The sequence below is a fragment of the Syngnathus scovelli genome, chromosome 3 (assembly GCF_024217435.2).
Source record: "Syngnathus scovelli strain Florida chromosome 3, RoL_Ssco_1.2, whole genome shotgun sequence".
Taxonomy (NCBI): domain Eukaryota; kingdom Metazoa; phylum Chordata; class Actinopteri; order Syngnathiformes; family Syngnathidae; genus Syngnathus; species Syngnathus scovelli.
In genome coordinates, this window is record NC_090849.1 from 22,293,180 (window position 1) to 22,312,298 (window position 19,119).

The following is a 19,119-nucleotide window of genomic DNA, read 5'->3' on the forward strand; positions in this document are numbered from 1 at the left end:
AAAAGAGGCGCAAGTTGGAGCAGTCGCAAAGTAAAAACATGCAAGATAAGAAAATAGTCTTGACCCAACTTTCCAAAATAAAGGCGTGAAAATATATTAGTAAGGCTCTTTAACACTACAACGCTTTACAATTTCGTCCATTGATTGAAGTCCAAATTTTGACTAATTACGACAAATTTGCCTTCTTTTGGGGTTCACTTTCTTACCTCTGAAATGTTGGCAGCGACGTCGGGCGCAAATTTGATATCGTTTTGCGCCTCGGTCCACATTCTTTAGACTAAATCAGGGGTGTCCAAACTTTTTGCAAGGCAGGCCAGATTTGAGAAAGTGAAGGGGCCAATAGTTTTTGGGGACATTTTTTAACTACAAAATGCAAATACACACTGTTATGAAACACATTTCATTGTCTTTATTATTTTAAATGACACAATAACCAAATATAAGCCACCCAGGCAGATGTGAACAACTGTAAAAACACAAATTCTGCCTTTCATTCATATCTGAAGAGTCCGATAACATGAACAAACTGTCTGAAATACCTTAAATGTACATGAGTTTTACATTTTAAACAGGAGTTATAAGTAATGCAAAGTTGTGTGTTATTATTCAAACTTAAAACGAGTGAATTTTGCTCTTGTCATTTACAATATCTTTCAGAAAGTCATATTTTGTGTAACGTCTACAGGTTCATAAAATCAACAGTATTACCATGGCCACTTGGTGATATTTAACATTAAGTAATATTTACTTTTGATTTACTTTTGACTCACAGCAGCGGGTGAAGAATCGCTGTTGTGATGCCAATCTACGCGTCTCTTGGACGTAAAGGTTTTTGTAAAAGTTTGGACCGCCCTCATAGAAAAGCTGAGTGTGCATATTGATGATTTGACATGACGGGAACATCAGCCTGTTTATATTACTGTGTTAAAGTTATGAATCGTTATCAGATCCCCGTTTTAAAAGTTCGGTGGTCTAGTCTGTCATTATCTTCTTATGTTGGTAATAGCATTTTTCTTGTATATGCAACAATGTTGAACCCACCTCCCCCATTATAAAAACCGCAGAATTACAAAGAATACAAACAACCTAAGTGTTAATCTAGACAAGTGTTTATTAGATCAAGATTCAACCCGGCACAGGCTAACAGTACTCATAAGCCAAGTATACGAAGGCCCATTTGCTGACCTCTTATGAGTAATGCTTCCGTTTAAGAGACACCAGATCATGGAGGTATTGCACAACAGTTTACACAGTAAAAGCCAAAAGGCACACACACGCACAGTCACTCATTATTCAGCCATTCATATTTCGTGCATAAACATACACAGAGCAGAAAGCATAGAAACATCTAAAATGCAACCAAAGGCATTTCTTCATCATAAATGAACGCAAGCAGACAAGTCAAATACGCACACGCACACTGTGTGTGTGTGTGTGTGTGTGTGTGAGTGTGTAAAAACCAAATACATGGGGCCATATTGGAGTGTCACTTGGCCAAATTAGTACCGGCAAGTCTATTGTAATGTTTTTGGATGATTTCAATTGGGCTTGGGTATGGAGTCTTGCTAACTATCCATCATTGTGATGGGCGAGCGATACATGTTCATTAAAATGTACATTAAAACCTCACAAATACACAATCAGCCATGGTGGAATGTTGACAATTTCAATAAACATCAAAAAGCTGATGAGCAACAAACGCTTTTGTTTGCCAGGTCATTGAGGGGGGAAAAAAAGCCACATTTAAGACATGATGCAATCCCAATGACATTAGATGGTTTCAACGAAAGACAACGAGGCGGGTTTGTCCTCCAAAACGTTCCTTGGAAACAAATCGCTCCTCCAGCCCCCAATGGTGGAAAATCGCGCCGGCTGCTGACCTCCACCATGAGGCGTTGAGATTGTGTGGCTGGCGCTCGATGTAGGATGTTGGATTGGGACGAGCACAAAGGCCAAGACAGAGTGAAAGTGATTGAGGCGTGTCCGTGGGGACGAAGCCACAACATCACATGATCTCGCAGCAGGAGTTCTGTTTCCTCGCCTATAAAGGAGGGGGGGGGGGGGGGGGGGGGTGGTTAAACGAGCAATTAAATCGTAGACTTGTTTGAAATAGATGCCTGGTACTCACAGTCTTATAAAAAGCTTTGGATTGGGTCCCCAGGTGCTCTGACTTGGCCACCAGGTCGTCCAGTTTCTCTCCTCTCTCCAACAGACTTTCCATGGTCTTGTGCTACACACACCAGACCACAAACACAATTTTACATGTATGGCCTAATAGTGTTTATCATATCAGTATCATTGACTATTATTTTTCTGTTTCTTATTCAAAACACCTTTTTGGAACTGATTAATGGCATTTCCATTCGTTTCAATGGGGAACGATGAGTTCAAATTCAACTTGTACCACCACTATACAGGCTTTTTTTTTTTGCCCACTGGCATGATGGCGCTTATGTGATATTTGAGTGCTAAGAAAAATAAATCTACAAAAACGACAGACAGGTTTTCAATACCAAAATTATTTTTGTGTCGTCCAGCTCTGCCTGCACTTTTGACATTGCATCTGCTTCCCTTGGGTTCTGAATCAGAAAACAAGGAGTCAGGTAAACTTTCCTTTCACACACACATTTTGTTATAAGCTTTTTTATTATGAGCTAAGTGAGAGCCGGCCTACCTGATATTTGGCAAGGTGAATGTCTAGGGCCTTGTAGTTAACGGTGTCGGGGTTGCCAGAGGGCCAGTCTATACTGTCCACCTGTCTAGAAAATTCCTCTAACACCTAAAACACCGTCAAGAGAAAACAGATACTGCATGCGCGCGAGTAATGGGCATCATCGATGATGTGCTCACCTTGTCAAGCAGTGAGAAGCAGACTCTTTGTGGGTATTCCGTGTCTGCTATGACCACCGCACCCAGGTTGTCATTCCTCACGTACACGTGACACAGGTAATCTGTTGGAGAGTATTCTACTTGTAAAAATCCAACCTTTTCACATAGCTTTGTCACAATTACCAGTTGAAATGAGAAAATCGGGTCATTATCTGAGGAAATACGTTGAATTATTAGCAAGAGCTCCAGTGTCTCTTTTAATACCTTGTTCTTTGACAGAGGCACGACTTCCAACCGTTGTCCGCTCAACAATCAAGGCACTGGTGAAGGACATGAACTCCTGGATGCTACAGGGCAACATGACAATATACAAAAGAAGAAATCAGCACTATAATCTTGCATGTGCAACAATTTGAGACATTGTAATTAAAATGAGCTGTTTGTTCAAGGTCAGCTTTAGGGAAGGACTAGAGAAATCTCAGAGTATCATGAAACAATACCATAACCACCAAAGAAATGAAAGATGACATTAAAAATCATAGTTGAAAATGAGTAAGAAAACCCACCTGGATTTCTGAAAGAAGCTGAAGGATGAGAGGTCGAAGGCCGCTTTCAGGAGGTTGGCTTTCGTAGCTCCTTTATAATGGACGCTCATGCTGTAAAGCTTCATGGTGCCGCCTGCTCCCTCTCAGCACACGCCGGTTAATCTAAAGTGGAATGGGACATGGGTCAGATGACAAGCATTATCCGCCTCAGCAATACTATCACACAAAATCAGCGTTGTTTGGAAGCTAACTAGTGCAAGTAGCCACCATGTTACGTGTTGAAATTGATCAAGAATGTACATTTTAGTTTAGCTTTACATGATGTCAAGACATTGATTACAAGAGCCTATCCCACTGTAGTGCAAACGAAGTCCACGAATATTTGTACAAAGTTAGGCCGAGTAGTGGTTAGCTACAAATGCTAGCTTGTTTCCCCAAGGCCTCCCGGCTAACTTACCCGGTTTAAAAAAACAAAAACAACAACACCGACAAACCGTTTGGTTAAAACAAGAAACCAAATAAGTTATTATTCACACGACAAAAACAAAACACTGGCTTTCCGTTTTTAGAGCGGAAATCCGAAACGTCCTAATCCTAATGTAGTAGTGAGGAAGCTGCTACTTTTCTTGTAACCAATCACCACGTCACGATCATCTTTGGGTTCCTCGACATAATCGGTTCTTAGAAACAAGAGCCTGATATATTTATCGTTCCGCCTCAGTCACGGACAACAACAGCAACAAAAACAACAACAATAACAACAATAATAATAATAATAATAATAATAATAATAATAATAATAATAATAATAATAATAATAATAAAATTCTGGGCCGCAAATCCTCATATACATACATATCGCAGGCGTGCAATATTTTTTTTTATTATCATCCATCCATCCATCCATCCATCCATCCATCCATCCATCCATCCATCCATCCATCCATCCATCCATCCATCCATCCATCCATCCATCCATCCATCCATCCATCCATCCATCCATCCATCTTCTTCTGCTTATCCTGGGTCGGGTCGCGGGGGCAGCAGCTTTAGGAGGGACTCCCAGACTTCTCTCTCCCCAACCACTTCATCCAGTTCATCCCGGGGGATCCCAAGGCGTTCCCAGGCCAGCTGAGAGACCTAGTCTCTCCAGTGCGCCCTGGGTCGACCTCGGGGTCTCTTACAGGTGGGACATGCCTCCCCAGGGAGGCGTCCAGTAGGTATCCTGATGAGATGCCCAAGCCACCTCATCTGGACAAAACGGCCCGATAGGACTCCTTCTTCAGCTTGACGGCATCCCTAACCGCCGGTGTCCACCAGCGGGTTCGGGGATTGCCGCCACGACAGGCACCAACGACCTTACGGCCACAGCTCCGGTCGGCCGCCTCAACAATGGAGCCGCGGAACATGGTCCACTTGGACTCAATGTCCCCCGCCTCCTCCGGGACGTGGGAAAAGCTCTGCCGGAGGTGGGAGTTGAAGCTCTTCCTGACAGGGGATTCTGCCAGACGTTCCCAGCAGACCCTCACAGAGTGTCTGGGTCTGCCAGGTCGGACCGGCATCTTCCCCACCATCGGAGCCAACCCACCACCGGGTGGTGATCAGTTGACATCTCCACCCCTCTCTTCACCCCAGTGTCCAAAACATGCGGCCGCAAATCCGATGACACGACTACAAAGTCGATCATCAAACTGCGGCCTAGGGTGTCCTGGTGCCAAGTGGCCCCTCCCACAGGTAGTGAGCCAAGCTGAAAGGGGGACCCACGTTTCCTTTTCGGGCTGTGCCCGGCCGGGCCACATGGGCGAAGGCCCGGCCACCAGACGCTCGCCTTCGAGCCCCACCTCCAGGCCTGGCTCCAGAGGGGGCCCTGGTGACCCGCGTCCAGGCGAGGGAAATCTCAGTCCATATATGTTTTTCTTCATAAGGGGCTTTTTGAGCCCTGCTTTGTCTGGCCCCTCACCTAGGACCCTTTTGCCATGGGTGACCCCACCATTGGCATGAAGCCCCAGACAACATGGCTCCTAGGATCATTGGAACACGCAAACCCCTCCACCACGGTAAGGTGTCGACTCATGGAGGGGTATTATTATTATTATTATTATTATTATTATTATTATTACTATCATCATTATTGAGGGCGAACCCTGTGGGGACAAGCGCTATAGAAATGGATGGCTGGATTATTATTATTGACTCTTGGCAAGGTGACAGCTAATTCAAAGCGGAAAATTGTTAAGAATTGATCGGATTGGAAATAGTCCGCAATAACACACTTCATGGTGCTAGAATCAAGCACCGTGAAGTGTTTTCTAGCAGCTAGATGGTCGCTTTATGGTAAGCGGGTTAATCAATAATGATGTATTGATAATTCCCACAAAAACTGTTTTATTCTTATTTGCATTACAAGTTAATTAACCTAGTTAGCATTTCACAAACTTGTGCGTCTGTCAACCCCCCCTTAACCCTACCCCCCCCCCACAAAGCATGGCATTGATGTTTTTTCCGGTAGCTTTGCTCCATTTAACAATTCTCTGCTGGCCACTTACCTCAGCGGTGAGTGTTTTTGACTGCACAAGTGTGCCTATAATTCGTTTCCAAGACAACACTTGGATGATGCTTTTGGGTGCAAATGTTTGACAGGCCAGCTGGGAAGGAAATCATTCTTCTTTTCCTGGAACTCAGCTCAGCTTGCAGCTTGAAAAAATGTGAAGCAGCAGCTTCTGTGGTCTATTGTCTTTTTTGTGTGCCAAAATGTGCCTCTGGATTTAATGGATGGAAAACAAATTCATTTTTTAAGTACTGGATTTTTTTGGGACTAATCCAATGCGGGCAAACTTAAGAACGATGGAGATGAGGCAACTTGAGGTTTTATCACACATCGTTTAAAAGAATGGAGGTGATGATGCTCACACATTTATTTTTACAAATTAGACATCAGTAAGGATCAATACAATGGTCATTCATACTCCTTGTTTTTCGAAGAAGATGCTTTTCTAGTCATGTAATTGTGTTTTGATTTGCTGCTGTTCACAACAGGCCATTTTTGCCCCCGCAAGTGAAACTTTTCTCAAAATAGGACAGTTCAAATTGTATAACAAGAAAACATTTCTTGGAGGGCAGTGACGTACCAATGATTGGCAGGACGTGCTTATCGTCATACAATGGATAAGGTAAATACATTTATCCGTCCGTCCGTCCGTCTGTCCGTCTGTCTATGTTTTGACAAATATGGGAGAAGGTTTACAAAAAGTAGAGTCAGGTCACCGGGTGGAAGGTCACACAGTAACCCCAATAAGTGGCGAAGCTTTTCCCCCTTTAGAGGTCGGTCATCGTGCACGGTTGCCAATTTTAGATGCCTTTTATTTGTTTTACAAATATATGCATAGCCCTACCTGTGTATTGCGCAACCATGTTACACAGCCCAAAAAATGGCCGATGCTTTGTTTTTGTCTTTTGCCATTAAAATAATTTGTATTTCTTTGACAGCAATCTCCAGCTGATTATCAATCGTAAAATATGAATGCAAATAACTTTGGAAAATTTAGTATGTATTTTCAAATTATACCAACAGTAGGCATGTAGAATTTTAAGGATACTAAATCACGAGTTTTAATTCTGAAATCCACGGTGTGCCCATGGACACATTTGACACTTTCAGCCGAAAATGTCTTTGGTGTTGTCGTCTCAATCGTTCAGCCGCCACCATGAAAGATTTTGGGAAGGGAGGGGTGGGCCTTTTAATGGGGAGTTTAGGCTTAGCCAGCCCATTTTACTTGCAACATAAAAATGACTGAGCTTTTCATTCAGTGGCACTCACACTTGACTGGCTTTCACACGCGCACACACGCACACTCGTGGACACTCACTCCACAGATTTCCTGCTGAAGATGCCGTGCGTCAGCTCAAACCCAAAGCAGATGGTCAAAACGTCTAGTTGCGTACTTGATAGACATGACGTCATGGTCATCGAGTTTCCCACTGTGTCCCTGTCATGAGGGAACGCTCTCGATTTGCTCTTTGGCTGCAGGTTGATCAAATCCTGTCTGAGCTGAGGCTGCAGAAGGATGAGCTGAAAGAAATCATGAAGAGGATGCGGCGGGAGATGGACAGAGGCTTGCGTTTGGAAACGCACGAGGCGGCCAGTGTCAAAATGTTGCCCACTTATGTTTGCTCCACACCCGAAGGATCAGGTAAGCTCCCCATTTGGACATCATGCGTCCGAGCAGTTGCCGGAAGTTTGGCTTTGAACAGAGGTGGGCGACTTCTTGGCTCTGGACCTGGGGGGGACCAACTTCCGGGTGATGCTGGTCAAGGTGGGCGCTGACGAGGAGAGGAGTTGGAAGGTGGAGACCAAGAACCAGATGTATTCCATTCCTGAAGATGCCATGACGGGAACTGCGGAAATGGTGAGCCCCTTGGACCTTGTATGCCTGTGTTATATCTTCTGCGCTTCTCACCGTGGTCCTCCTGTTTGCAGTTATTTGACTACATAGCAGAGTGCATGTCAAACTTCTTGGACCAGCACAACATCAAGCACAAGAAGCTTCCTCTGGGTTTTACTTTCTCCTTTCCGGTGCGCCACGAGGACATCGACAAGGTAGCGCCATCCGCGGTCGTGGCCTTGCGTCACCTGCTGTGCCGTGACGGCCGTCCGTGCTTGTGTATGTGCACCGCGCAGGGAATCCTACTCAACTGGACCAAAGGTTTCAAGGCTTCTGGGGCTGAAGGGAACAATATCGTGGGCTTGCTCAGAGATGCTATCAAGAGGCGAGGGGTACGTTAGCACGCAATATTCCGAAAAACTAGACAAACAGAAGCAACAAAAAACACAAGTAGAAAAAAGGTCTTGTCGCTTTTGTTTTGCTTTATGTTCCTAATATTATGACCACTGTTGTAACATGATAACAAGTGCCGTAGAGCCAGATGAAAGAAATACACTGTCTGCCACTGCCATGCCGTTCAGGACATCGAGATGGACGTGGTGGCCATGGTGAATGACACAGTGGCCACTATGATATCGTGCTACTACGAAGACCGAAGCTGCGAAGTGGGCATGATTGTCGGTATGAAACAATCAATGACTTTGGAATCTTCTCACGGAGTTTGATGACCTACCATATGTCTTCATTTATCAGGTACAGGTTGCAACGCTTGCTACATGGAGGAGATGAGGACAGTGGAGTTGGTGGAAGGCGAGGAGGGTCGCATGTGCGTCAACACGGAATGGGGGGCCTTCGGAGATAACGGCGAGCTGGAGGAGTTTAGGTTGGAGTATGACAGAGTGGTGGATGAGACCTCCATAAACCCTGGACACCAGCTGTGAGTTGCAAACATCATCACAAACACATAAGGCCCATTTTTTTTTTTTTTTTTTAGAGATTGGCCAAATCTTAAGTGAATTTGTTCAGTCAGCATATATTTCAGGTAGAATTGAAAGAAAGACTTCACGTTCAAATGATCCTTAATTCTTCTTAGTACAGGTATAATATAATGGAAATGATATGTTCTGTTATTATTTCAAGGAGGGCGTACCGATACCAGGTATCGGTATCGGTGGTGATGGCGGCTTTAAAACTGAAATATCATCAATTTGATGTCATTTTAAGGAAATTTGATATACTTGAATCTAAAGGTCTTTTTCAAAAGTGATCTGTTATTGTTTTTTTTTTAATCAAAAGTGCTCCTGTTTTGGGCATCGCCCGGATGTGCTCACCCGACGCTCACCTGAGCTCCCGGTGATGGTTGCTAAACTACGGGCTAAGGTTGTTTATAGACGGCGGCGGGGCCTCATACGTCAGCGGCCGGACCGCGAGCGAGGGTGTCAGATTAATGTGCCACAGTGCCGATCGGTCTAATGGCTGTTTACCTTTGACACCAGACAACCGCTGAAGCCAGCGTCACTCAGCCTCTCCAGCCCGCCGTGTTTGCTTGGGTCATTTTCTTTTTTTTTTTTTTGTCTGGGGTCTTTGTTTTTGTAAAGTCACCCGTGTCCCCCGTACAGCTTTGAGAAGCTGATTAGCGGCAAGTACATGGGTGAGCTGGTGAGGCTCGTCATGATGAAATTAGTCAACGAAAACCTGCTTTTCAACGGCGAGGCCTCGGAGATGTTGAAGATGCGCGGCAGCTTTGAGTCCAGACACGTCTCGCAGGTGGAAAGGTGAATATTACGGTCACACCTGAGCTTCATAACAATGGCGGAATGGTTTATCCATTAAAAAGCTGCATTTGTCTCTCAAAATATGATCCTCTTCCCTCATATTACAATTTTTTTTTTTGGGACAGTGACTCGGGTGACAGGAAACACATCTACAATATTCTGTCATCCATGGGCGTGCGGCCGTCCGAATCGGACTGCGACATTGTGGGTCTGGTTTGCGAAAGCGTTTCAACTCGCTCGGCCCACATGTGCGGCGCCGGCCTCGCCAGCGTCATCAACCTGATGAGGGAGCGACGCGGCCTGGAGGACCTCAACATCACCGTGGGCGTGGACGGCTCCGTTTACAAGCTGCACCCTTGGTGAGAAATGGATGGAGGGGGCAAAAAATCCGCACACTTTGAACTCCACACGAGGATGTAAATAATATACATGAGTAAATAGACAAATAAATGAATGAATAAATAAATAAACCAACAAATCAATCAATCAATCAATAAAACATCTTTTCATTCATTGCGTAAACATAATTAGAAACGTGTTTTTTCAGCACAAATGAAGAATTTTTCAACGTAAATAGGCAAGACACAATGCAGGCCTATTTGTCACAAATCAGTCTTGTAGCTACCACCATCAAACATATATTTTGAATGAGGCCAATTTGTTGCTGTTGTAGTTTTCGTGACAGGTTCCACAAGATAGTCAAAGAGCTGACACCATGTTGCGAGATCACTTTCATCCAGTCAGAGGAGGGAAGCGGTCGGGGGGCGGCTCTCATCTCAGCGGTGGCCTGCAAGATGGCCGCCTGCATGCTAACGCAGTGAAAGGAGGACCTGACGTGACCATTCGACGGCTGATTCGCGATGACATCTTCTCATCTTCCGTTTGTCGGTGGAGAACCGGAAGACAGCAACAAGGAGGTTTAATGGTCATAGTGAAATGTAAATCGCTATAGCTCAGTTGATTAGTTCAACAAGACACAGTTAGTTTGCCAATCGAATCATGGTCCACCGTGTGCTCATTAAATGCTAACATTAGCCAAAAAGTCTGCTTGTAGAAAGAAAAGTGACCGATATGCATCTTATGTTCTCTCCGTACTCTGGCTTTCCTCCCGTGTTCCATTCGCATGCATGTTAGGTTGATAAAAGACTCGAATGGGAGTGCGAACGGCTGTTTGGTGAAATGCGCCCTGCGATTGGCTGGCGACCAGTCCATCATGTTGATTGTACAACTTCACAGCAGTCAATAAAGTGTGAATAACATAAGCTGGAGTCTTGTTATACATTTGTATGCATGTGGATTTTATTGACAAATTTGTCACAATCAAAGCGGGTAAAAAGTCACAGGGGACTGTCAAGCGTCACGGGTCACTCTCTTTGGCCAGCCCGCTTGGCCTATCTCTCCTTTCCAGCCCAGTGGAATCCTGCATCTCTTCGTATCAGCTCACAGCGGTCGTCGTATCCATGTATGGGTCTGCACTCCCACCACTGGTTATTATAAGCGTTAGCAGATAACATGGGCTCCATATAAAAGCACCGGAGAGTCCGCACGACATCACGGGAGCAGACATGGTAAGTTACATGTTTGGAAAAAGACAAGATTGAGTTTGTGACTTGAATATTTGATGTAGGCAAGCAAGAAAGCATCCAATAAGAGACAGAGAGGAGCACAGAAGTCTTGCTCCAATGTCTTCTCCATGTTTGAGCAGTCCCAGATACAAGAGTTCAAGGAGGTAAGATCCTCCATGCAGGAACGACGATAACATGTCACAAAGACTCCGTTTTTGTTTCGTGTAGGCTTTTGGTTGCATTGACCAGGACAGAGATGGCGTGATTAAGAAACAAGACCTGAAGGAGACCTATGCACAACTGGGTAGGCTGTTCATTTTATTCTATAAAGAAATCAATCAATAACAATAGCTGCCAGTGTTTATTTGGTAAGTTTTATTGTACATTTGATTTGATGGTATTAGTTTTTGAAATACATTGTTTTCATTTCATCGAATAAATAGGAAAATACATGTGGGACTACTGTGTTTAATTCTACGAAAACTTTTTGCACTGAGAGAAGAAACGGCATCATTTGTTTACAATTTATTTTAGAATACTATCTTGGAAATGCTTTGGATCCACTTTTCATTTCAAATCACTCATTGATTCAAAGGAGCCGTTTTGGTTGGTCATGAATGAAGTCAGTTGTGATCACACCCTCGGCGGCGCAGCCTGCCCCTTGAAGATCCGCCGTTCTGCTAAATCTATCATTGTGTGTCTCAGGAAAGCTCAACGCGAAGGAAGAGGAGCTGGATGAGATGTTGAATGAGGGCAAAGGACCAATCAACTTCACTGTCTTCTTGTCCCTGTTTGGCGAGAAACTCAACGGTGAGAAGTGACCTTGACAAGTAGAAATGTTTCCAGAGTTGTCATTTTGTCATGTTTCATGGGCAGGGACCGATCCCGAAGACACCATCCTTGCTGCCTTTAAGCTATTTGATCCCAACGCGACAGGTTTTGTCAACAAGGAAGAGTACGTCTTGAAAATGAACTCATCGTGTTTACTTTCAATGCAAGCTCAATCGGTTCTTTCTCCATCTGGTCCAGATTTCGACGATTATTGCTGAACCAGGCGGATAAATTCACACCGGAGGAGGTCAGCTCATATTCTTTCAACGTTCTAAACATCTTTTGTCATTCTGAGCTGTCAGTCGTGTTTGCTTTAAAGGTGGACCAGGCTTTTGCGTTGGCTCCCATCGATCCGACGGGGAACATCGACTACAAGTCCCTCTGCTACATCATCACACACGGAGATGAGAAGGAAGAATCCTGAACTGGGCTCACTGTTTGGAACTGATTGAACAATATTTGAAATAGCTGGAATAAATGTAACTACGTATTGTTCATAACTGGGTCAATCGTAAAACATTTCTTTTTTCATCACCAAAGAATTTCATACAAGATCAGAGAGCACAAATTCTAGAAAAATATACTTAAAAAAGAAAAAAAAAAGATTTCTATTACATACAGTAATGAGTAGGAACAGTATATACAGCCGAGTAAAAACACATTTTGTTGCATGTTATCTTTTATTTTCTGCCACTTTTTCCATAAGTGTTGGAGATTTTGGTCACCATGACAACACAAATATTTGACCCATCCTCATTTTTAAGGATCTAACGCCACACAGGCCCTTAAAGTCACCCCAAGTCTACTGCCAAGCCCCTTTTACGGCACTACTGACGGTTGCTATGGGTACGACAACAAACATGAACTCCAAGAGGCCACTATTTGTCACACTGGAAAAAAAGAGAGGCGACGTTTGCAATTCTGCACGACAAAATGGACGAGTGGGCTGCATCCAAATGAGCGCAGGTCCGATTCCCGGGTGGTCGAAATGCCGATTGCATCTGGAGCGTCGGGTCGAGTGGACGTGGGATCGCCGGATGGACTGAAGACGCCAGCTAAATTTGACCACAGGAACTGTGACTCATATCTGCAACGGTGGGATGTTTCTTGTCAACTTGTATCGATACAGCAATAATAGTTTACGTCGTGCATTAGACAAACCAGATTGCACATTTCGAGACAAATGAATCATGAATGAACCCGGAGTAGCCAGCATCGGTGTGTGTGCATCACAACAGTTCCTGTGTGAACAACATTGCTGTTGTCTATTTTTGTCAAAAAAAAAAAAAAAAAAATCCCAAGAAGCGCTCACTTGTGTACAGTCTGTCTCAGACGCCATCTTACTTCAAAGTTGATCATTGAACGCACGCAGCTTAATCATTATTTTCAACACATTACAGATACCTGGAACAGAGGAAGAAAAACAAAAGTCACTTAACAGAGGTGAGGGATGCCTTTAAGTGGATTTTTTTTTTTTTTTTTGAAGGTATACTATTTATATGTAAGATATGTGTTGATGTTTCAGGACACTGAAGACAGTGCTGATCATTTAAGTAAGTGCTCAAATGTCCAAATCAATAACATGCATGCCCCACTGGTACCCAACAAACTAACATGTCTTCTTTTGCTTTTCAGGTAATGACAGTGAAGAACGGCACAAGACAGAAAATATCCAGGACGAAATAAGCAGCCAAGCATCCGTTGCACAGTCAACCAAAAAATCACACTTGTGCATTCTCCTTTAAACACCTTACAATTTGCACCGATCACATTTATTGGCTGTTATTTGCATGCTATACAATTTGTTTCTGCTTTTATACAAGTCCAAGTCAAATGATGGAGCTTGTTACAAATGGAGTGGCATTATTTCCTTGTGCCACATTGAAATGGGTCTATGATTTCCTGTCTACGTTTAGGTTCTCTATCGTTTTCCTACAGAACGCTTCCAACATTCAGACTTCAGAGAGGAAAAAGCCTGAGCTGAGATCTAAACCGGGATCCTTTGCGGTGCTAACCGTTAGCACAAGTGCTGCTCCATTTCTGTCATGCTACAGAAAGAAATCTCAGTCGACAACATTTGTAAACTTAAAAAAAAGAAAAAAAAGAAAAGCAGCACTTGAATTGCTTATCCGGCATCCACTGTTTGAATCCAACAATTCCAATCTGTTATATTCAACATCGTGTCAATTAAGTTAGAAAAATACAGAAATAGCAGCGGCACATTCGCCATTCATCACCCCAAAGTTCACTATTGCACTTGTGCGAGACGCAGCGTGTGAAAGCAGGTCCATCCAGGTGGTGAGGAAACCAGTTTCCAGTCAAATCATCTGGTCCCCGCGTCATCTTCTCAGTCGCTGTTACTGCTGCTGTCGTCTCCCACCACCATGTGGCTGTACTGCTTCTGCTGCTGCTCCTTGAACGACTCCTTCACCTTGGCTCGCTTCAAGCCTCCGTCCCTGTGAATATTTTGAGTAATCAATCATGTATTATTATTTAAAAAAAAAAAAACATAAGAAACAAAATACACACGAGGGATGTTGGTATTATTATCGTTGCAATCCTCACATTCGATTTGTTTGTTTTTATGTTTCGTCTTGAATGTACCACTAGGTGGCATTAATTGGCTTTGTTTTAGCCATGTGTCCCCAAGTGGTCCAAACAAATAAAGGCTCCCCCTCAAGTACACATACCTTATTTCAATAAACTCCTACCGCTCTATAAAAATACAGCAATTAAACAAAATGCATCTCTTACCACTGCAGGTCCACTAGTCCTCCCTGGTGAGCGATGGCTGACTTGACTCTGTTGGCAAACTGGACGGCATCTTCCCCCTCCTGCATGGCGGTTGAAAGTCATCATTTCAGTCTAACGTCACGTGTGTGCGTGTCACACGCAGTGACATGTTGCACAGACCTTCTGTTGCATTGCCGGGAGATACCAGACATTGCAGACGAGAGCCCAGCTGGTCATCATTCTCAGCAGGTAGCTCACCATGCTGTACTTGGAACTGTTCCAGAAGGCATCTCCAAACTTGGGGTCATACTGAGGGAAACAAAGAGGAATGAGAATTAAATAAAAAAAAAAATGATTAAAACATATAGAATATAAATCAATAAGCTGCTTATTCGTACTAGTGCAAAAAAAAAAAGAGAAAAATTGGTGATGAATTCTTACAATCTGAAAACAAAAAGGAACAAACAAGTGTCTTAAATACCTTAATGGCAACGGGGTAAATTGTGGCTCCAATTTCAAAACTGCCCTTCTTAAACATCATGACTGACGTGTTGTTGACGCAGGTTCCTATGGACACCAAAAAGCAAAACCATTCAAAAATGAGACTGGCCGGCATGTGTATGCTGCACGTGTGGTCCAAAGCCACATTACATACACTTGTCAGCACTCAGAGATGGCGTAACAACCTCCATTGACACTAGCGAGAAAAACATCTCAACTTGCCTTCTGGAAAGATCAATATAGGGAGCTTTGTCTTGTCATTGACGTGATCTTTCAACCTGAAGGTGACATAGAAAGGTCATGGAAACCGGTAGTGGTTTAAATACAGCTCGGAATAAAAAAAAAAAAAAAATGAAGCTTTTTTGGGGCAGATTATTTTTTTTTTTTCCTGCAGTGAGTCTCAAAAGTGTGGCACAATAATGATCCTAAGGACTCCCTCTAGTGGTATGAGAATCAAATATGCACAACTGACCTCTTGGTCACCAGATGGCGATCTTTCATTTCAGCTCGCTCAAACCACACGTGAGGACAGGATCGCACCATGGCCCGCTGGACCACCCCCATGAGACCGCCGTGCACCTGGCCCACCTGACGCATGCGAGAATGAGGAAAAAGGATGGCAGCTGGCTGGGCGGGCATTGGCCTTCCTACCATGGCATAGCAGGCATCGTTGCAGAGTATCACGATGTCAATGGGGCTGGTGTGATTGGCCACACAGATGCCTCCTTTTCGGGGTATATTTTCCCTGATGCGCCAAAGCGTGTCGTGAGTAACCCGATTCGCATGATTCGATTCGCATCGTTTTGTCTCGCCTGTTGTGATAGCGGATGGCAGCGGAGAGGCCCCGGGCACAGATCCTATAGCACATGACGTGGACCCACTCGCTGAGCCAGAACTTGATCCTGATGACAAAAACGGAGCGTGGCCTTGAAAAGGGCAATACGTAAGAGCCATTGGACGGTTTGGCGGTGCGCTTCGTGGCTACCTCCAGTTGGGGAGCAACCCCACTGCAGATGTTCCGATGACCAGCCAGCTGAGGCCAATGCAGGCCAGCGTTATCCTGATGACAGAACGAAAAAAAAAGTTTTTTCATAATGAATATCAAAATATTTGTAGACAAACAATGACAAAGTCAAGTTTACATACTATGTGTTAATAAACATTTTTATGTTGCTGCCACTTGAATTTCATTTAGAAATGTTTGTCTGATGAAATTTTTTTTCTCCAAATCTCAATCAGAGAGGGGCGTTAATATTTACAGACAATTTAAAAAAAAAAAAAATAGGAGCATGTGTGTGTGTGTACCTGAGAGGTGCGAGAATGCAGTATCGGACAAAAATGCCAAGTCCATAGACCAGCGTCAGCCTCAGACTGATGTACTGGAAGTCATTGTTAGTGCGGGTCAGAAGGTTCCAAGAGAGCAGCTCCTCTGAAGTGAAGCGCTGGGTCACCTTCAATCAGTCAAACTTTTGATTAGAATTCTGCGAGTCGTGATGTCAACAAGGTCACGTGTCGCACCTCATCCTCTACGATGCTCTCAATTCCTCGGCGGGTAAAATAGAAACAGTCGCTAAGCGTAAAATCGCCACCTTCTGAAGGTTTGGGGCGACTTCGTCTTAGTTCCTCTAACTCTTTCTCCATGGAGCCATCTTCCCTCTGGATGAGAGCTAAAACACACACAAGACATGCAAGACATTTGCAGACAGCTCAGGTTTGCGTTTGAAGAAAGCTAAATGTCATCTCGACCGAACGTATCACGAGGCCGACAAAAGTGAGGGCTCACTGAAGTTGATCTGCGTTCAGCTGATAGCACAGAGGGCAAAATCCAGGATTACAGATAACAGCATTTATTCAAATATCCAATTGCAGTTGCGCAATAACATACAATTACTGATCGATTACTGACTCAAGTTGGGATTCTGTCATGTTGAATGTGACAGTGACACACTTTGCTTGTTTCATTCTTTACAGCAAGGGCTGGGGAACTTGAGTCATGAGGGCCATAAACAACCCTGCCACCCAAATGGAAAAGTTTAAGGAGACCTCCGTCATCGCGGAGGATCTGAAATGAGGCCTGATTGGAAAAGGGTTCGGCCGCCCCTTACCGCAAAGGCACGCACGTGTGATAACAGCGTTGAGTAATAGCATCTCGTGAGATAGCTCCCTCAGCAACTTGACCCCGTGGCCCGTCATAAACGCACACGACAGACGACCTGTGTTCACTGCACGCATTGAGAACCGCGTTCATTGCTTCATCTTGCTTTTTGTGGTTTTTGATTACGACATGCTTTGCCTGGCTTGAACTACACCAGGAAATGACACAATGCAGTATGCCAGTCACTTTGCCTCCATATTTCACAATTGATCGATCTAGCTAGCTATTGCAGTCGGAGATAGAAAAAGTCGACACACCCTTGTTCAAATACCAGCTTTTTGTGGGGAAAAACAAGAGAGCAAGATAAAAAACTTCAAAAGAATGTTCCACCATTCATTTGATCGATATAACCAGTGCAGCTCAATTGATTGGTTTTCCTCTCCCATAAGTCAGAAGTGGAAGAAGTTTGAAATAATATTATCTCATCTATTTTGTTTAACATCACAAAAACTTGGCATGTGAACAGGGGTGTGTATACTTTTTATATTTTCATCTACTGTACTTACCACTGGATGCAGATGCTTTGAGTGCGTGTTCTTCACTGGTTGCCTTCTGTATCTTTCGCGTGGCCCACTAATAGAAGAAAAACTTTTTTTGTATGAAGGTTTACACCATCCATTCCTTTTTTAACAAGTGATTTATTTGCTTGTCCTCATCATGGTTGCGATTATAATTATTAGCAAGACCAGGAGACGTTGGGCGAAGACAGGGGTCGTCAGCCAATCGCAGGGACACGAGACTGACTTTCGCAATTATGCAATTGAAAATCTTTAGTTGACCTAAAGTAAGTTGCAGCTTTTTCAGAAAGCACACACAAACTCCACAGAGGAGGCTAGATCTGAAGTAGGTCCGACCTACCTCCAATGTTTTCACCAGGATGTTCATGTAGGTCTCGGAGATGCCCAGTGAGAAGCCAAACATGGCAGGGATCATGATGAGGCTGACAATCAGGCACAGCCAGATTCTCCCAGCCCAAACCACCACAGTCCAGAAGTCATCCATCTCCACCTTTGTTTTTTACAGCCTGTCAGAAACAGCCAGACCTGATGTCAGTGATTCCTAGCCACTGTTCTGATGATTTTTTTTTCTTTTTAAATCAACCAATTTTGCTTCATTGATCTGAAAATTAGTATGTGGGATAAATCTGGTCTGTCAATGCCACCAATGTATAGTGACAAGCAGAACAATTATATGCTCTTCCACTAGATGGCAAAAGGTACCCGAAAGAAAATGTGTTGCTATCCCTGCAGAATGTGAATTTTCAAAATATTTGTACTTTGTACATATCTGTACTTCGGCCAAATAGATTGGTCACTTTTTCATGATGGAAGTACACGTTCGCCGAAGATGTTCCTTTTTTTTTTTTTGGGGGGGGGGGGGGGGGGGGGCAATGGATTATAGATTGTTAAAGTTTTGCTTGCTGGTGTTTTTTTCCCCATGTTAAATGTGCGCTTTTTGTTTCAACAAAAATAATGCTCTTTGAAACCGCAACAAACCAGCTAAGTTACAAGACAAGCGGTGCAATCAAATCACGCAAAACTTCTTCACAAACACATTGCACAGAAACCAAGTTTGCGATCTTTCCTACCTCGGCTTGTCCCCTGCGGTAAAAAGCGACATTATTTCGGGAAGGAATAGTAACTCGGCTCGGCTTTTTTGACTGCAGGCTAAGCGCATTGGACACGCCCATTTCAACAGTTTGTGTACCAAAGTTCAACGAGTTGCGTTCAAAGGCGTCATCAGCAACCTCAGCCGAATCTTGCTTGGTGTTGAACAACGTGAATAAAACTCATCGTAAGAGCC

At 43.9% G+C, this 19,119-nt stretch overlaps 5 protein-coding genes and 1 long non-coding RNA gene across 9 annotated transcripts in view; 3 read left to right on the forward strand and 3 right to left on the reverse strand.

Moving 5' to 3' along the window:
- The window catches only part of LOC125993948 (C-type mannose receptor 2), a 77,936-nt gene that overhangs the window by 16,614 nt on the left and 42,203 nt on the right, over nucleotides 1-19,119 (reverse strand). The window lies entirely within an intron of this gene.
- Nucleotides 1,094-4,040, reverse strand: ykt6 (YKT6 v-SNARE homolog (S. cerevisiae)). Its single transcript, XM_049763436.1, has 8 exons — nucleotides 3,832-4,040; nucleotides 3,396-3,536; nucleotides 3,094-3,176; nucleotides 2,851-2,951; nucleotides 2,675-2,779; nucleotides 2,514-2,579; nucleotides 2,129-2,230; nucleotides 1,094-2,041 (listed from the first exon to the last, which is right to left on the reverse strand). The coding sequence occupies exons 2-8, from the start codon at nucleotides 3,497-3,499 to the stop codon at nucleotides 2,006-2,008; spliced, it is 597 nt and encodes a 198-aa protein (XP_049619393.1). The 5' UTR covers nucleotides 3,500-3,536; nucleotides 3,832-4,040; the 3' UTR covers nucleotides 1,094-2,005.
- Nucleotides 6,057-10,777, forward strand: gck (glucokinase (hexokinase 4)). Of its 3 annotated transcripts, XM_049763279.1 has the most exons (11): nucleotides 6,057-6,270; nucleotides 6,411-6,544; nucleotides 7,402-7,564; nucleotides 7,626-7,780; nucleotides 7,852-7,971; nucleotides 8,053-8,148; nucleotides 8,338-8,437; nucleotides 8,510-8,693; nucleotides 9,376-9,531; nucleotides 9,657-9,890; nucleotides 10,205-10,777. In XM_049763279.1, the coding sequence occupies exons 2-11, from the start codon at nucleotides 6,536-6,538 to the stop codon at nucleotides 10,350-10,352; spliced, it is 1,365 nt and encodes a 454-aa protein (XP_049619236.1). In that variant the 5' UTR covers nucleotides 6,057-6,270; nucleotides 6,411-6,535; the 3' UTR covers nucleotides 10,353-10,777. The 3 variants fall into 3 exon arrangements, with proteins under 3 accessions (XP_049619236.1, XP_049619237.1, XP_049619235.1); XM_049763280.2 differs by lacking the exons at nucleotides 6,057-6,270; nucleotides 6,411-6,544 and adding an exon at nucleotides 7,247-7,336; XM_049763278.2 differs by lacking the exons at nucleotides 6,057-6,270; nucleotides 6,411-6,544 and having other exon boundaries at nucleotides 7,256-7,564.
- Nucleotides 10,945-12,427, forward strand: myl7 (myosin, light chain 7, regulatory). The gene is made up of 7 exons (XM_049763442.1): nucleotides 10,945-11,099; nucleotides 11,159-11,260; nucleotides 11,325-11,400; nucleotides 11,802-11,906; nucleotides 11,973-12,051; nucleotides 12,126-12,174; nucleotides 12,247-12,427. Exons 1-7 carry the CDS (start codon nucleotides 11,097-11,099, stop codon nucleotides 12,349-12,351), a joined length of 519 nt encoding a protein of 172 aa, XP_049619399.1. The 5' UTR covers nucleotides 10,945-11,096; the 3' UTR covers nucleotides 12,352-12,427.
- On the reverse strand, nucleotides 13,668-19,008 carry agpat9l (1-acylglycerol-3-phosphate O-acyltransferase 9, like). The gene is made up of 14 exons (XM_049763292.1): nucleotides 18,905-19,008; nucleotides 18,175-18,340; nucleotides 17,823-17,889; nucleotides 16,680-16,828; nucleotides 16,467-16,612; nucleotides 16,147-16,221; nucleotides 15,974-16,063; nucleotides 15,813-15,906; nucleotides 15,634-15,749; nucleotides 15,384-15,439; nucleotides 15,142-15,227; nucleotides 14,841-14,969; nucleotides 14,682-14,761; nucleotides 13,668-14,383 (listed from the first exon to the last, which is right to left on the reverse strand). The coding sequence occupies exons 2-14, from the start codon at nucleotides 18,316-18,318 to the stop codon at nucleotides 14,275-14,277; spliced, it is 1,341 nt and encodes a 446-aa protein (XP_049619249.1). The 5' UTR covers nucleotides 18,319-18,340; nucleotides 18,905-19,008; the 3' UTR covers nucleotides 13,668-14,274.
- LOC125994224 (uncharacterized) lies at nucleotides 14,239-16,346 on the forward strand. Its single transcript, XR_011086615.1, has 2 exons — nucleotides 14,239-14,385; nucleotides 14,690-16,346. It is a non-coding gene; the product is annotated as an uncharacterized lncRNA (long non-coding RNA).

Excerpts from the sequence above, each read along its gene's own strand:
- ykt6 (XM_049763436.1), bottom strand. The coding sequence starts at position 3,499 with ATGAAGCTTTACAGCATGAGCGTCCATTATAAAGGAGCTACGAAAGCC. Across the intron at positions 2,780-2,850 it reads GCTTCTCACTGCTTGACAAG|GTGTTAGAGGAATTTTCTAG; the intron begins GTGAGCACATCA and ends ACGGTGTTTTAG. Across the intron at positions 2,580-2,674 it reads TTCACCTTGCCAAATATCAG|AACCCAAGGGAAGCAGATGC; the intron begins GTAGGCCGGCTC and ends TTTCTGATTCAG.
- gck (XM_049763280.2), top strand. The coding sequence starts at position 7,262 with ATGCCGTGCGTCAGCTCAAACCCAAAGCAGATGGTCAAAACGTCTAGT. Across the intron at positions 7,781-7,851 it reads TGACGGGAACTGCGGAAATG|TTATTTGACTACATAGCAGA; the intron begins GTGAGCCCCTTG and ends TCCTGTTTGCAG. Across the intron at positions 7,972-8,052 it reads GCCACGAGGACATCGACAAG|GGAATCCTACTCAACTGGAC; the intron begins GTAGCGCCATCC and ends TGCACCGCGCAG.
- myl7 (XM_049763442.1), top strand. Across the intron at positions 11,261-11,324 it reads AGATACAAGAGTTCAAGGAG|GCTTTTGGTTGCATTGACCA; the intron begins GTAAGATCCTCC and ends TGTTTCGTGTAG. Across the intron at positions 11,907-11,972 it reads GTTTGGCGAGAAACTCAACG|GGACCGATCCCGAAGACACC; the intron begins GTGAGAAGTGAC and ends TTTCATGGGCAG.
- agpat9l (XM_049763292.1), bottom strand. The coding sequence starts at position 18,318 with ATGGATGACTTCTGGACTGTGGTGGTTTGGGCTGGGAGAATCTGGCTG. Across the intron at positions 16,613-16,679 it reads AGAGCATCGTAGAGGATGAG|GTGACCCAGCGCTTCACTTC; the intron begins GTGCGACACGTG and ends GACTGATTGAAG. Across the intron at positions 16,064-16,146 it reads GGGTTGCTCCCCAACTGGAG|GATCAAGTTCTGGCTCAGCG; the intron begins GTAGCCACGAAG and ends TTTTGTCATCAG.